The sequence below is a fragment of the Lytechinus variegatus genome, chromosome 4, assembly GCF_018143015.1.
Source record: "Lytechinus variegatus isolate NC3 chromosome 4, Lvar_3.0, whole genome shotgun sequence".
Taxonomy (NCBI): domain Eukaryota; kingdom Metazoa; phylum Echinodermata; class Echinoidea; order Temnopleuroida; family Toxopneustidae; genus Lytechinus; species Lytechinus variegatus.
In genome coordinates, this window is record NC_054743.1 from 23,706,780 (window position 1) to 23,720,956 (window position 14,177).

Consider the following 14,177-nt stretch of genomic DNA (forward strand, 5'->3'; position numbering starts at 1 on the left):
CTCCTTCAAGTCTGCCATTATCATATTACATTCACTCATTCATCATGTTCATTGCCTTTTATGCCTTATTTAAGTTGTATTAACTTTTAAATGTATAACCGTTTTTAAAGCATTTTACTGTGTATTTAAAGGGGAAGTTCACCCTGAAGAAAACTTTCTTGTAAAAATAGCCGAAAAAATAGTAAAAAATATTGGTGAAGGTTTGAGGAAAATCCGTTAAAGAGTAAGAAAGTTATTAGAGTTCAAAGTTTTGGATTTGTGACGTCATAAACGAGCAGCTGTCCCATTGTTATGTAATATAAAATGCATAAATTTCAAATTTTGTATGGTTCCTGATGACTTAATTTTGTTTTCTTTTCATGATCGGATGTGAAACGATTTGTCTATTGATATACAAATGTTACAGTGAAAACCATTTTCAATTTTCTGAGAAAATGACATTTCATTGATTTTTTACCATTCGCTATGTAGGAATGCTGCTCGCATATGACATCACAAATCAACTAATTGAAATACTAATAACTTTTTAATTATTTGATGAATTTTTCTCAAACCTTCGGCAATATTTTTCATTATTTTTTTTGCTATTTTTACCATAAACTTTTTGTTAGGGTGAACTTCCCCTTTAATAATGTGCCAAAACCAACTTGTATGCATGATTTTTCCAGCTTTTGCTGTTTTTTCATGTATGATTGTTAACATGTTTGATTATCAATAAAGACCATTTTTTAATTGAATTGAATTGAATTGAATAAATGTCAGTAGCATATCTGCACATCTCTTGACAGTCTTCTTTGCAATACTTGTTCTCGTTTGTTTACAACCATTTTTCAAAGTCCTTGAAGCTTTTTTTACCGTAATACAAACAAAACAAAATCCACTTGCCTCTGCAGCACTTTATTTTTATTTGCCTCATGTCCCACTGATTTGATATGCAAAAATGTTGCTGAATTCTGATGTCCTATATGTGAATGAGCCTTGAAGTTGCGGAGACAAGAAGATTGTTTCGCCAAGAAGTGTGACTAAAAAGCAAACTTATATTCTCAATTGCTTGCGATATTGCATTGAACGTAATGCTCAGAGGACATGCATAAAAGCATGTTCATCAACAAGTTTATTTGCATTAGATAACATGCCCATGTTGGTGTTCAATCAGGACTTTAATTCACACTTAATTCTTTGTGAACCCCCCCCTCTCGTCTGTTTTTTTTTTTAACTCACCATTGAGAGTCTATTATAGAGCCTAGGCCAGTGAGGCAGTAGGGACACAATAGCATCTTCTTCCTTCTCAGAGCAAAGTCCCTGGAATTCTTGAATTGCCTGAAGTGAGAAAAACATGACCATGGTTAAAATTTCAAATCTTTTAGATCTATAAAATCTTAGTATCTTCACTTTCATACATCGTGAAAGAGCTACACATACGTAAAATGCATTTATAATTTCAATATCCCTCATTTTATATCTTCGATTCCAGGAAAGTGAGTTGTAGGCTGATAATTAATAATAAATGATGGTGATTAAACACATCTTGTGCTAACTGGACTGTTCTATACATGCTTTAAAATCATGAAAATATATACCCTGTATATATACTTACTGATGTCATTTATCATCATTTTATTCAGAATTCATATCAAATAAAGGACTAGCTCAACTTGATCAGCAACTTTTTCAAAACTCATTATTTCATTGATTTACTGAATGACACAGCTGGCCTACCAAAAATTCTATTCATGATCAGTATTTATGCAATACCCCCCCCCCCCCAGTTCTACTAACCTTGAGTTTGGTGACTACATCCCTCTTGCTCAGCTTCCGAAGCACCATCCTGAAGTCTGTGTCCAGACCGGCATCCTGGTCTTCGAATCCGACGCTGGTTGGCACGTACCCAAGGTCACCAGACATCGATCCAAAGCCAACGAATCCAACATGACCACCGCCCTCTTTGGCCAGCAGCTCAGCAGCCTGGCCACTGCTTGAGGGCTTTCAATGAAAACATGGACACAATATTAAAGTTATTATTTTTTTAATTCAAACTTGCGAATGCTGGAGATGTTGAGATCAATGCATTTAAAAAACTTGTGTGATTTTATCAAACTTCAGACCGGGTTCAATTTTCATTAATAGAGGTGCACAGCAACTATGGCAGATCATCTCCTACATTGGAGACTGGCTTTTGGAAAAGGATAAAACTTAAAGATCAAGTCCAACCCAACAAAAAGTTGATTTGAAGAAAAAGAGAAAAATCAAACAAACACTGAAAATTTCATCAAAATCGGATATAAAATAAGAAAATTATGACATTTTAAAGTTTCGCTTAATTAAAAAAAAACAGTTATATATGCACATCCTGGTCAGTATGCAAATGAGGGAACTGATGACATCACTCACACACTATTTCTTTTGTATTTTATTATATGAAATATTCTTATTTTCTCCTCATTTTCCTATGAAACAAATATTTATTCCTCCCTGAATATGTGGTATTACCATTGTTATAACATTTTATGGTTATAGTTAAGTTGGTCCTTAATGTCAAATTGGTAAAACAATGAAACATTTTATGATTCAAATAATTAAAAAAAAAATAGTGAGTGATGAACATCATCGACTCTCTCATTTGCATGTCACTGAGTTATGATAAAACTATTTTTTGAAAAATAAGCGAAACTTCAAAATTTTAACTTTCTTATTTTACATCCGATTTCGATGAAATTTTTAGCATTATGCTTGTTTCATTTTTTTCTCTCTTGATTCAAATCAATATTTTTCTAGGGTGGACTTGACCTTTAAGAAACTAATTTATTTCACAAAGGAAGGATGCCATTTCGTTTTGGGTGTGGAGGATGACAAAAAATGTAATGAAAACATATATGCAGACAAGTAATATTTAAAGTAGACAGTGAAGAGGATTACATTTTCATGTGATATATACTTATCACAATTTCATTTGGTACCAAGGTAATGCCTTTCGAGCAAATTGTCACCTAAACTGAAAATGGATACCCAATTTTCCGGTGTATTAACCGCACTTTTTTCCGTCGGGGAAAACCTTGAAAATGGGGGGTGCGGTTTATACACGAACACAGAGAATTCAGACCTCAGAAACTTGATTGCCTTGACGAAAATTTAGCATATATAATGAATGTGTGACATGATTGAAACGTGGACTTGTAAAAAGAATGAAATAAAACTCACTTTACATCATCTCTTTCTCTTTTCATAATTTAATGATTTTTGTCGTGGCGTTCGCGGGGACGGCCAATCCATGTTCGGTGAGCGCTCCTCGGTAGCGCCTACTGTCATGGCTGGCCGCGCCACAGCCTAGCGACGACGTACAAGGAAACTGAAGGCGGAGCGTCGCGCAGTACCGTAGACTAGACGTAGTTAAGATTTTACCCTCTATCTGCTAGTGTAATTGACAGCCAATTTTTTTGTATTTCATCCACATCACCTCATTTCTCTCATTTTTTTAAAACTTCCTTCGCTCATTCAGCTTTTGTTTTTCAAGTATTCTCGTTCATTCTCGTGCTTTCCCCTATTTAGATTCATGCTCGATCAGCAACACAACAATTTTTATTTTTTTTTTTTTTTTTATTTCATCCACATCACCTCATTTTCTCATTTTTTTTTTAAACTTCCTTCGCTCATTCAGCTTTTTGTTTTTCAAGTATTCTCGTTCATTCTCGTGCTTTCCCTTTTGATTCATGCTCGATCGTCCCTTCGAACCACCCCCCCCCCGGCGAGCTCGCGTTCGCGATATAACTCAACGCGCATGCGCTCTCTCCATGTATGCTCAGAAAAAAGTTATGAGCCGACGTGACAGCTCGTCTCGCTCGGCCAAGAGTCCGTTCTCAAATTATTTGGTCATGTGATGGTGTTGAGTTCCTTAAGTAAACACAATTCCACTTCCCTGTCAACAGGTAATAAGTCTGTTTTATGAGTATTTATGCAAAATTCATACGTCAGGGTGAATCACTTTGGACATGTACCAGAGCCTGAGGCAGAGCTCGGTGCAGCCGGCAGCTGCCCGTACCGTAGGCGTAGACTCAGCATCGATCACGCACAGGCATTATCGCTGTGCATGAGCGAGATAATTGCGTCAAAATTTTCGAAGTGAAAACACTTTACATTGAACAAATCATATCTTTCCGTATATTTTATTGCTTTGATATCACGTAGAATGCATGAAGATATTCCTTCAAATATATAGAATATGGCACAGATTTCACTATTTCTGGTTTTCTCAATTTTTTTTTTTTTTCCAAGAGTCAAAAATTGGGGGTGCAGTTTATACACGGCCGCGGTTTATATACCGGAAAATACGGTATTCCCAAATTCCTAACAAAAGTCATTGATATACAGTAAGAGATAATCTCAAGACAGGCTTCCATAGAGGCCATGCGCCGTTATTGTTCACATCAAGACCCCTGTAGGCTGGCTTTTTCCAATTTCTTCCTGCCTGTAGTCCTCACATCAGAAGGGCAAACAATAGAGAATGCCGCAGAATATGCTCTAAAAAGACACATCATAGTTAGCACTCAGCATTCTAGCAGAAAGTCGAGACACAGACAATGAATATGACAGTGGCAATCATTTCATTTCTTATACATCCCCTTCTGAGCTTGAGAATGTGTAAGAAATACAAACAGATTTCTAAACAGGCAAAAATTTGCTTGGAAAAAAATAATAAAATATAAATAAATAAGGCATACTAATGTATAAAACAACCAGATTTCTATGGAATAATAATTTGACATAACAAATTTACAAAACATTGAAGGGTTTTACCATTCTTTACTATTCCTGGCTAATTCTAGTAATTGACTTACTGAATTTGAGCATTTTCAAAATTCATATTTAAATTGGAGGGCATTTATTTTCATTATAAAACAAAGGCCTTTTAATTAAAACTTGCTTTAAAATTCAAACTGATCTCATAATAAATGACACAACAGTCATTAGCAAGTAAAGTCTTAACTCTTATACATCTTCAATGATATTTACACAATTCAATCCTCAGTTCCTATATCTGTAAATTCTTTGACAAGTGTGAGTGTAAGGTCCACTCCAAAGACAAGGTCCAAACAACAAGTTAGCTCTGCATCTGTCGTTGATGTCTCTGACTCAACTAATTTTTTTGCATTTATTAATTCAATATCCTAATTCATGCATAAACGGTTTCTATTAACTTCAGTATTCCATTCTTGTGTTGCAATATAATTTATCTGAGTCTCACAGTTAACGTTATCAAGCAAAAAAATTGTTATTATTCCGCTCCTTGGATTGGCTTTGCTTAATATCACTGAACTCTTAAGGGAGTTTAGAACTTAAAGGGGAAGTTCACCCTGAAGAAAAGTTTGTTGTAAAAATAGCAGAAAAAATAATAAAAAATATTGGTGAAGGTTTGAGGAAAATCCGTCAATGATTAAGAAAGTTATTAGAATTCAAAGTTTTGAATTTGTGACGTCATATGCGAGCAGCATTCCTACAAAGCGAATGGTAAAAAAATATATGAAATGTCATTTTCTCAGAAAATTGAAAATGGTTTTTACTGTGCCTTTTGTATATCAATAGACAAATCATTTCACACCCGATCATAAATAGAAAACAAAATAAAGTTATCAGGAACCGTACAAAATTTGAAATTCATTGTTTTTTTACCATTCGCTATGTAGGAATGCTGCTCGCATATGACGTCACAAATCCAAAACTTTGAATTCTAATAACTTTCTTAATCTTTAACGGATTTTCCTCAAACCTTCACCAATATTTTTTATTATTTTTTCTGCTATTTTTACAACAAACTTTTCTTCAGGGTGAACTTCCCCTTTAAGATAGTAGATACGGTACACCATTCGCAACATGTGGGGCACATGGTATGAAAAAAGATGGAAATGCACTCACCCGAACATTGCCTTTAGTCCGTTGTTTCTGCTTTTTAGACATATTCAATGCATGGTATGTTGATATGGATGGTGGGAAATATTCAAGGTATGATTTACACGATTAAAAGACAAAAGAGTCCACCTTTCCTGAGTATTCACAGTTCGCTTAGCCTTTAACTATAAGGTCTTTGGCGTGGACAGCCGACAACCGTGATTACGCAATGACTGCTTCGTAATATTGCAAAACCTCAATGTAATCAGGAAGAGGGGGGAGGGGGAGAGCACGGCTATGCTGAGGAGGTAGGATGATTCGTCGGGAGGGCCTTATATCAATTAAAGGACTAATCCACCCCAACACAAAGTTGATCTTCATAAAATCATACAAGCTTAACACTGGAAATTTCATCTCTGTGTGTATAATGTTTTGATGTCCTGGCTGGTTCCAATCTACACACCCCGGCCCCGCCCAGATCGAAACCATCCCCGTTTCCAAAGCCGGGATCGAGGAATTTAGTCTATTATAGGCGGGATCTATATCTATTCCTTAAAATTCTATTTTAAACAGTTAGTTTGAAACAAAAATGTGTCAGCTAGGTTAACAATGTTAATACATTATGGAAGACCTTAATTTCTTTTTTCTTTTAATTTCTTTCCGTTTTAAAGGCATGCAGGTCCACCTCAAAGAAATTGTGATTTTAATCAATCATAAAAAATGATGCTGAAAATGAATAAAATCTGATGTAAAATTGTAAAATAAGATAGTTATGACATTTTAAAGTTTCGCTTATTTTTCACAAAATATAGTTATGCACAATTTAGTAGTCACATGCAAATGAGAGTCGATGATTTCCCTCACTTACTATTCTGTTTTTTGTTTGTTTGAATTATACATTATTTTAATTTTTATAAATTTGACATAAAAATGCTAAATAGTGGTGATTCCACATCTTCACTTATCGATGATATATTTGCCACTAATGGTATAATTATGTCCCAGCAGCATTTGAAAATATATATATATATTTTATCTCGACTCCATGCCTACCTGTTTGAAAAGTCGACTTGAAAAAAAATCCACAAACTTCCTGCAGCAGAGTCTCGAGAACCTGTAATCTTACTGCATTTGATACATGAATGAATTTTGTATAAGAAAAAATTATGATTCAATAAATCGGAAGATGTGCATACTTCCGGTGCATACTCAACGAGGAGGGGCCGCGATCCCATGCAGAACGGAGCCCCCTCCCCAAGGGCTGAAATCTCTCCTCAAAGGTAGGGGGACCAGGGTCTGGAAAATTTGACAAATAAAAAAAACAGGTTATCACCCCTTGAATGTAAGGTCATTTCGGCCCAAAAAAAATTGACCCCAAAAAATTAAAGTTATCACCCAAAAAGTAAGGTCATCTCGTCAAAAATACATGTTCGATTTTCAATGATGTATTTCTTCCATCAAAAAAGACAAAAAATAGTAGGGGATATCTGATTTTGTGTCCCCCGCCCCAAACTATTTTTGGTAGGGGTGACGCGTCCCCCTTGAAAGTTTGTCCTGATTTTTATGATGCTCTTTAGACTGGATAAAATTTTTCCCAATATTGGATAAAAAGGGAACATACATGTTTGCAGTATATTTGTTTTTACCCCATAATAATAATTTATATAGCATTTAGAGCGCGCATTTTATCTAGTTTATTCAGACGCGCAGAGGGATAACTGTATCATTTATTAGTTAAAAAAATCTTTCGCTTCCCTTTAATGTATCTCCCATCAGACTAGAGCCTCACATTCTAAAAAAAAAAGGGTTACCCAATATTGGATAAAACGGGAACATATAGGCATGTTGGTTGGGTAAAATAAGTTACCCAGTAGTTTGTAAGATATTACGCAATGTTGCACTGTCATCAACAATAAAGAGTCATACATGCCAACCTGACGTATCGATTCTCATCATATTTCAAATAACACCCCCTCCCTTTGTGTATAGGACCATGTACCACTGAGCTCTTATCTTTTCATGTACCAATTTTTAACGGGATGGACTCCTATGTACTTCCCAACAGCATCAGTAGCGTACGCAGGGGGTGGTTACAGGGATGATCACCCCCCCCCCCTTATTTTTTTTGATACCCAATTACCCCCTTTAAAAAATGGGGGTACGTGTTGTCAACATTTTTTCAGCTTGAATCCCCCTTTCAAAAACCCTGCATATACGCTATACTAAACAACATTATGGGGTAGGTTTGTCCCGGTGGGGTCACTCAATATGACTTGGGGACCGCATGACCGTTACCAAAATCGAGGGAAAAGGGGTCAATTTCACGGAACGTCCGCGGACAGAACACTCCTTGAAGTAGTGAAAATAGGGGTGCTCACCGTCCTCAATCTGATGGAAAAAGGGTGAACGCTTAACGATTACGAGAAGTAAAATTCGTCGCCGAGTCACCAGCCGCAGAGGGCGCGCGCATCATGCTTTGTATCTTTATATGGACAACTCTACATTTATATTTAGAAAGAATTCTACTTTTCTTATTTTTCAAGAAAAATAAGTTCTTTTGGATTATTGTATCAGTATGACTTGGCTCTTGGTCATCTTTAAGGACTGAGCACTCTGACGCCTGTGTTTCCTCTAATGAAGAAAGGATGTTAAATGCCATGTCCTTGATAGGGGTAAATTTGCGAAATGGGCAAAAGTGTCCTTACAATCTTATAATTAGGGGTGTTTCAAGGTACCATTTTACAGCATTTTTGTCCTTGTTTTGCGTGAAAATAGGGGGGGGGAGTAAATTTCACAAAATGTCCTTGAAATTGACTGCGATAGGGGGTCACTTGCATTTGTGGTAAATATACGTGTCCCCCTCTGCGGCTGAGTGACCCCGCCGGGGAGGTTTGTCTATAAGCTTTAGCTCGATTCATGATCCACGATATTAATTCCCTTTATACATTCCTTTTATCACCCTGTTTATCTTTATTGTATTTCCTCTCATATGATACTGGTACCCACTTTCTACATAATTAAAATGCAGCGATAATAAGCCCGCCTCATTCCATCCAAACTACATAGGAGATTTAAGAGTCTCAATATACATGATATACATAGGGCTGTATATCGAGAAACAACAGAACGGCGAGATTTTAATTTTTAAAACTTCTAATATGAGCCATGGTCAAGCTCGTACAGTTGGCTATCGAAATAGGTCTATAGATATGCACTAGAAATCCGAAAGCTGTCGACGATCCCGGCTAGAATCACCCATCATCATCATCATCATCATCACGGTGATCAGGAATATATTCGTTAATTGTGGGGCTTTGAAATAGATATATTCTTATTTTTTCCGAATCGCTTTTTGTTGGTGCTCGATTCATAATTATTATGGAGGTACATGAGATAATTCCCGACGTCATCGATGTCATTCCTGAGCAGGTGGCCGAGATCGTCTGGTCTGATGACGTCAAGGCAAACATGGGCAACGAGCTGACTCCTACTCAGGTAGGTGTTGCTTTCAATGTTAATTAAAAGTTTAGTGGTTTATATTTCTATATTAAAAAATATAGGATAGAATGGAATGAACACAAATTGGCATATTCAATTCATTATTAAAAATTAGATTGAATTACATGTCTTCAAATCTGTGTATTTATGGTTTATGACAATTGTTTGCCGACTCATCATAGAAAATTGGTTTGCGATTCACATCATTAGAAATATCTGTTATTATTATATTTAAGAAAATATTCTTTTCTGACATCAATCAGTTTTGTGCTTTAATTTGCATTAATTTATGAATGAAGTTTTGCCTCCGACGAAGATTCTGCTAGGATCGAAAGCTTAGACCCCTTTTGACTTTCTAAGTTGAATTCAAAATATGTATAATGGAGCATTGGGCCAATATCTCTCAAATATTCCAAGTGATTACTGAGACAATTTTTTTTATTACGAAGCAAACATTTTTAATCCAATACTAGAATTATTCTATTCTAATTTTAATTCAATCCATTCAGTTTATACGCGTAAATATATTATCTATGAATGGTATAAGGGGGCAAGCGCATTAATCGCACCTCATCCGTCATACTGACTTTTTACTTGTTCATCATAAATAAACTTTAATTAAAAAAAATCCCCTTCCCCTGGATTATATCTAATTCCTGATCAGTTCAATTCATTTATTTCACTTGCTTTTAAGGTTTCCTGAAATGAATCAATGACACTTGGCATGTTTCTTCCCCTATATGCGCCACTGATGTTTTGTATAATATGCCCAGGGATTGAGTCAGAAATAAAATGAATTATACTAAACATGTCAAATAATTCTATATAATTTTTTCATTCATTTTAAAAATTGTATCTGATTTATTTTACTTTGTATTATGTTTTGAATGGAAATGAAATAAAGAATTGAATTGAATTCAATTTCGTAGGTGAAATTCCCACCGACAAAATTCTCCTGGCCATCCGAGCCTGATGCTTTATTTACCCTAGCGATGATTGACCCGGATGCTCCATGTAGAGAGGATAGGTCAGTGGGAGAGGTCATTCATTGGTTGGTTATCAACATACCCGGATGTGAGGTCAGTCAAGGTCAAGTTCACGCGGAGCACATTGGCTCAGGACCCCGAGAAGGATCAGGTAGGAACCTAAAACTAATTTTGTGTCTGAGATGTAAACTTCATTTAATCGTATGAGATATTATGATCACCACCGTCCCGTTGGTCATGTTCGTCACCCTCGTAGTATCATCACCATTTAAAAGTCATCTTCGTCTTCATCATCTCTTCATCATCATCATTATCATCGTCGTCGTCATCATCATCATCATCGACATCGTCGTCATCATTTTCACCATCACCATCCTCCTCATCGTCGTAGTCATCAAGAGTAATCTTTATAGCAAGCAGCATTACCATCATCATCTAGAAAAAGTAAAGACACTGTCATCGTCACCATCTTTTTCGTCATCTTCATAATTATAATCCTCCTCGTCATCCACATCGCCACCGTTACCATCAATATCACAATCATCATCATCATCATTATCATCCTTGTCTTCGTCGTCATTATCATGAGTAATCTTCAAGCAAGTATCATTATCATCATCACCATCCTCACTATAATCATCATTATCATCACCATCATCACCACCACCACCAAGACCAGTATTGTCCCTGAATATATATATGTTTTTAAATAGATGAATCATCTTTCATTCACTTTTTTAAAACCGAACTCTTATGATATTTCCTTTTCTATGTTACAGGTCTTCACCGGTACGTTTTTCTGGTCTACCGCCAGCCCGGTCTCATGAACCCACCCTCGGGAGAGGATGCTTACAGACCTCGCAACAGCGAGAGGAGAATCAGGTGGAGTGCTAGACGTTTCGCTTCGCAACACGATCTAGGGGACCCTGTTGCTGGTAACTTTTATCTGGCCAAATACGACGATTATGTGCCAACATTTTACAAAGAACTGCATGCAAATGATCCTGATTATGCTAAATAATTACCAGAAGTGGCGCTATTCTACCCCACCCTTCCTTTCTCAGCCCCTTTCTTCTTCTGACTTTACCTCCCTCCCTTTGCTGCCCCCCCCCCCCCTCACCACAATATCTCCCCTTCTCTCCCTGTCACTGTACATCTGTGCTTCTTCCACTACCCCCTCTTCCAACTTCCTCCTCTCTGTTTCCCCCTCCATCCCATTGCTTCCCTCCCCTTCCTGACCCCCTTTCCCTTTCCTCCTACTCATCACAGTCAGAATCACCCTCGTACCTCTTTATCAATGCTTTCACTCATCTTCAGTAGATGTAGATGTATTATTTCATATCGTCCAGAGCTCCGTAACACAAAGGTTTGCGATGGATTGCAAATATGAAATAAGTGCCCTGATTGGTCCCTGGTCAGTATTTTAAACCAAATACGCATGAAACATTGATACTGATTGGTCAATTCATCTAGCGATTGATCGCTAATCTTTGTGTTACGGAGCCCATAACAATTTTACTCGGTGAATTCTAATATCATTCATCATTATCATCATCATCATCATCCCCATGTTAATAAAATTATCATCAATGTTCATCTGTAGTAGATGCACATGTATAATTCGATTTTAGCCAATTTTAACAATGCCTGTTCAGTTTATTATATTCTCATTCATAATCATTAAAACCATCATGATCATTAAGATCATCATCATCTTCATAATCCCCATGCTAATCTAGTTTTCCTTTTGATCAAAATCTTAAGTAGATGTTGATGTATTATTCAAAATGGCTAAGGTAACAATGCTATAGTCAGTAAATTTTACTGTCATTCATCATGATAATTACCACCATGTTGATAAAGTTATCATTTTATCACCATCACAATCTTCACCATCATTGTCATCATCACCATCACCACTATTACCACCACACCAACATCATCATCGCCACTGTCTCCACCTAGTCTGCAGGCACAGACCCTCATTGGAACTTTGATCAACAAGTGTGCCTCAACGCAAAGACTAGCACATAGAAAACTTGCTGTACACAAGGCATGAGTAGGCTGCACATTCAGACCCTTATTTCGAGTGAAGGGTTTGCCCAGCAGACTAGTCTCCACCACCACCAACACCACCACCCCCATCATCAACACTCCCATCATCACCACCACCATCAACACAATAATAAACACCATCATCACCACCACCACCATACATTTTTGTTCTTATCACCATTATCACATTCACATTTTACCCATGATTTGCATAGGCATGAGATGATAACTGATCAATTTGGTTGATAACAATTATGATATATTTAAAAAATATAATGCTGATCACACATACGTCACACAGGAGAGTTGACATACATTATTTCATATTGGCCCAAATGCAATAATGGATATCTTTATTGTTATGGGAGTACATGCTCATATTTAGACAGTTGTGAGCATTATAACCAGCTTTTTGCACCAAACATTATATAGATTTTCATATCAAGGTGTTAAAATCTAGTAATACTCTTTAAATGTTCATTACAGTTTCATCAGAATTATGATTTAAGTAGGAAGATTAAGGCATTTTGAAATTCATATAAAAATAGTAGCTCTCACAGCAATAGAGGTATTGAGGATCAAATATTTTACAATTCTTAATTTTTTTCTCTTTTAAAAATAATTTTATTGATAAATAATCACATGTAATAGTTACATAAAATGTAAACAATGTCATACAAAGCATGAAGTATTTTCTTCAACACTAATGTTTTCAAAATTTTTCTTTTTCTTTGGATAATATTCATCTTTTCTTCTTATATATCATCATGCATTTCTTTGTTTACTTTGTTTAACAGGAAAAATTTAATTCTGACTGTTATCAATTACAGAATTTATCCATAATCTATTTGAAATAGTTATCAAAACGTTAATACAAATGAATAATTTGTTTATGATAAAATAAAAGAAATTTCATTAGCTTCAGATGTTTAGAAACATGATTAAAGTAATTTTGAATGCATTATTTACTGTTTAATCATGGTGTACAAATCAATATCATTAGCGCTAAATTTCAAAATCACCTAGTTTCTAATTTCTATACCCAAATAATTAGACTTTGCATAAATCATTTTTAATCCTTCCAATTATGAAGAAATATAATTTATATCACATCAAAAGTAAAGCACAATTTAAGAGTACTGTTTTAGTGTAACAAGGAAACAAATTCCACCAAAGTAGCAATACAATATGTCATCTCATATTGCATTCCTTGCACAGTCAACAAATTGATGTGAGAATGTTATAAATCTGTTCCATTTAAAGAGAAATTCCAGTAGTTGCAGTAAACACTGATTTCATGAGAAAGTCTGTAAGACAAGGCTTAATTGTCAGTATATCATCGAGGATCTAGATCTGGTACAGTTACATAAACTGAACTTTGTGAAATCTTGAAATCTACGCTGAAAAATGTTCACACTGAAGATCACCAACACAGATAAGCGCACGTGGGACAGTGTATAAGTATTGCCATGAATGTCGTGCCCGACGCCTGACCCGAATCCTGTGCTTATTTGCTGATTTCTCAGCAATTACACAATTTCTTCCAGAATCCTTTGGCACATACGTTTTATTTATAGAAACAGACACTTTGGTGGTCATTTCATTGGATTCTGTGCGAACTCATTTTGATATCGTTACCAAAACTAGCATTTACCTTTAAATCAGTACGTAAAAATGTGCAATATTCTGCAAAATGCTGGTAAATAAAATGCTCAACTGTGAATCACAAATTTTTTTTTATGTATGAACAATATTATC

At 35.8% G+C, this 14,177-nt stretch overlaps 2 protein-coding genes across 2 annotated transcripts in view; one reads left to right on the forward strand and one right to left on the reverse strand.

The window, feature by feature from the left end:
- The window catches only part of LOC121413658 (E3 ubiquitin-protein ligase listerin-like), a 70,224-nt gene extending 64,144 nt beyond the window's left edge, over positions 1-6,080 (reverse strand). The window contains exons 1-3 of the mRNA XM_041606571.1: positions 5,908-6,080; positions 1,780-1,983; positions 1,222-1,320 (exon numbers count right to left, since the gene is read on the reverse strand). Of these exons, the coding sequence (XP_041462505.1) occupies positions 1,222-1,320; positions 1,780-1,983; positions 5,908-5,949 (345 nt within the window). The 5' untranslated portion in view covers positions 5,950-6,080. The remainder of the gene's footprint in view (positions 1-1,221; positions 1,321-1,779; positions 1,984-5,907) is intronic.
- Positions 6,081-9,190: 3,110 nt separating this feature from the next.
- On the forward strand, positions 9,191-11,457 carry LOC121412609 (protein D3-like). Its single transcript, XM_041605389.1, has 3 exons — positions 9,191-9,375; positions 10,308-10,515; positions 11,144-11,457. The coding sequence occupies exons 1-3, from the start codon at positions 9,259-9,261 to the stop codon at positions 11,383-11,385; spliced, it is 567 nt and encodes a 188-aa protein (XP_041461323.1). The 5' UTR covers positions 9,191-9,258; the 3' UTR covers positions 11,386-11,457.
- The last annotated feature ends 2,720 nt before the right edge of the window (positions 11,458-14,177 follow it).

Bases quoted from the DNA above. Each gene is read 5' to 3' on its own strand.
- LOC121412609 (XM_041605389.1), top strand. From the start codon at position 9,259: ATGGAGGTACATGAGATAATTCCCGACGTCATCGATGTCATTCCTGAG. The intron at 9,376-10,307 runs GTAGGTGTTGCT...TCAATTTCGTAG, and splicing joins ACGAGCTGACTCCTACTCAG to GTGAAATTCCCACCGACAAA. The intron at 10,516-11,143 runs GTAGGAACCTAA...TCTATGTTACAG, and splicing joins AGGACCCCGAGAAGGATCAG to GTCTTCACCGGTACGTTTTT.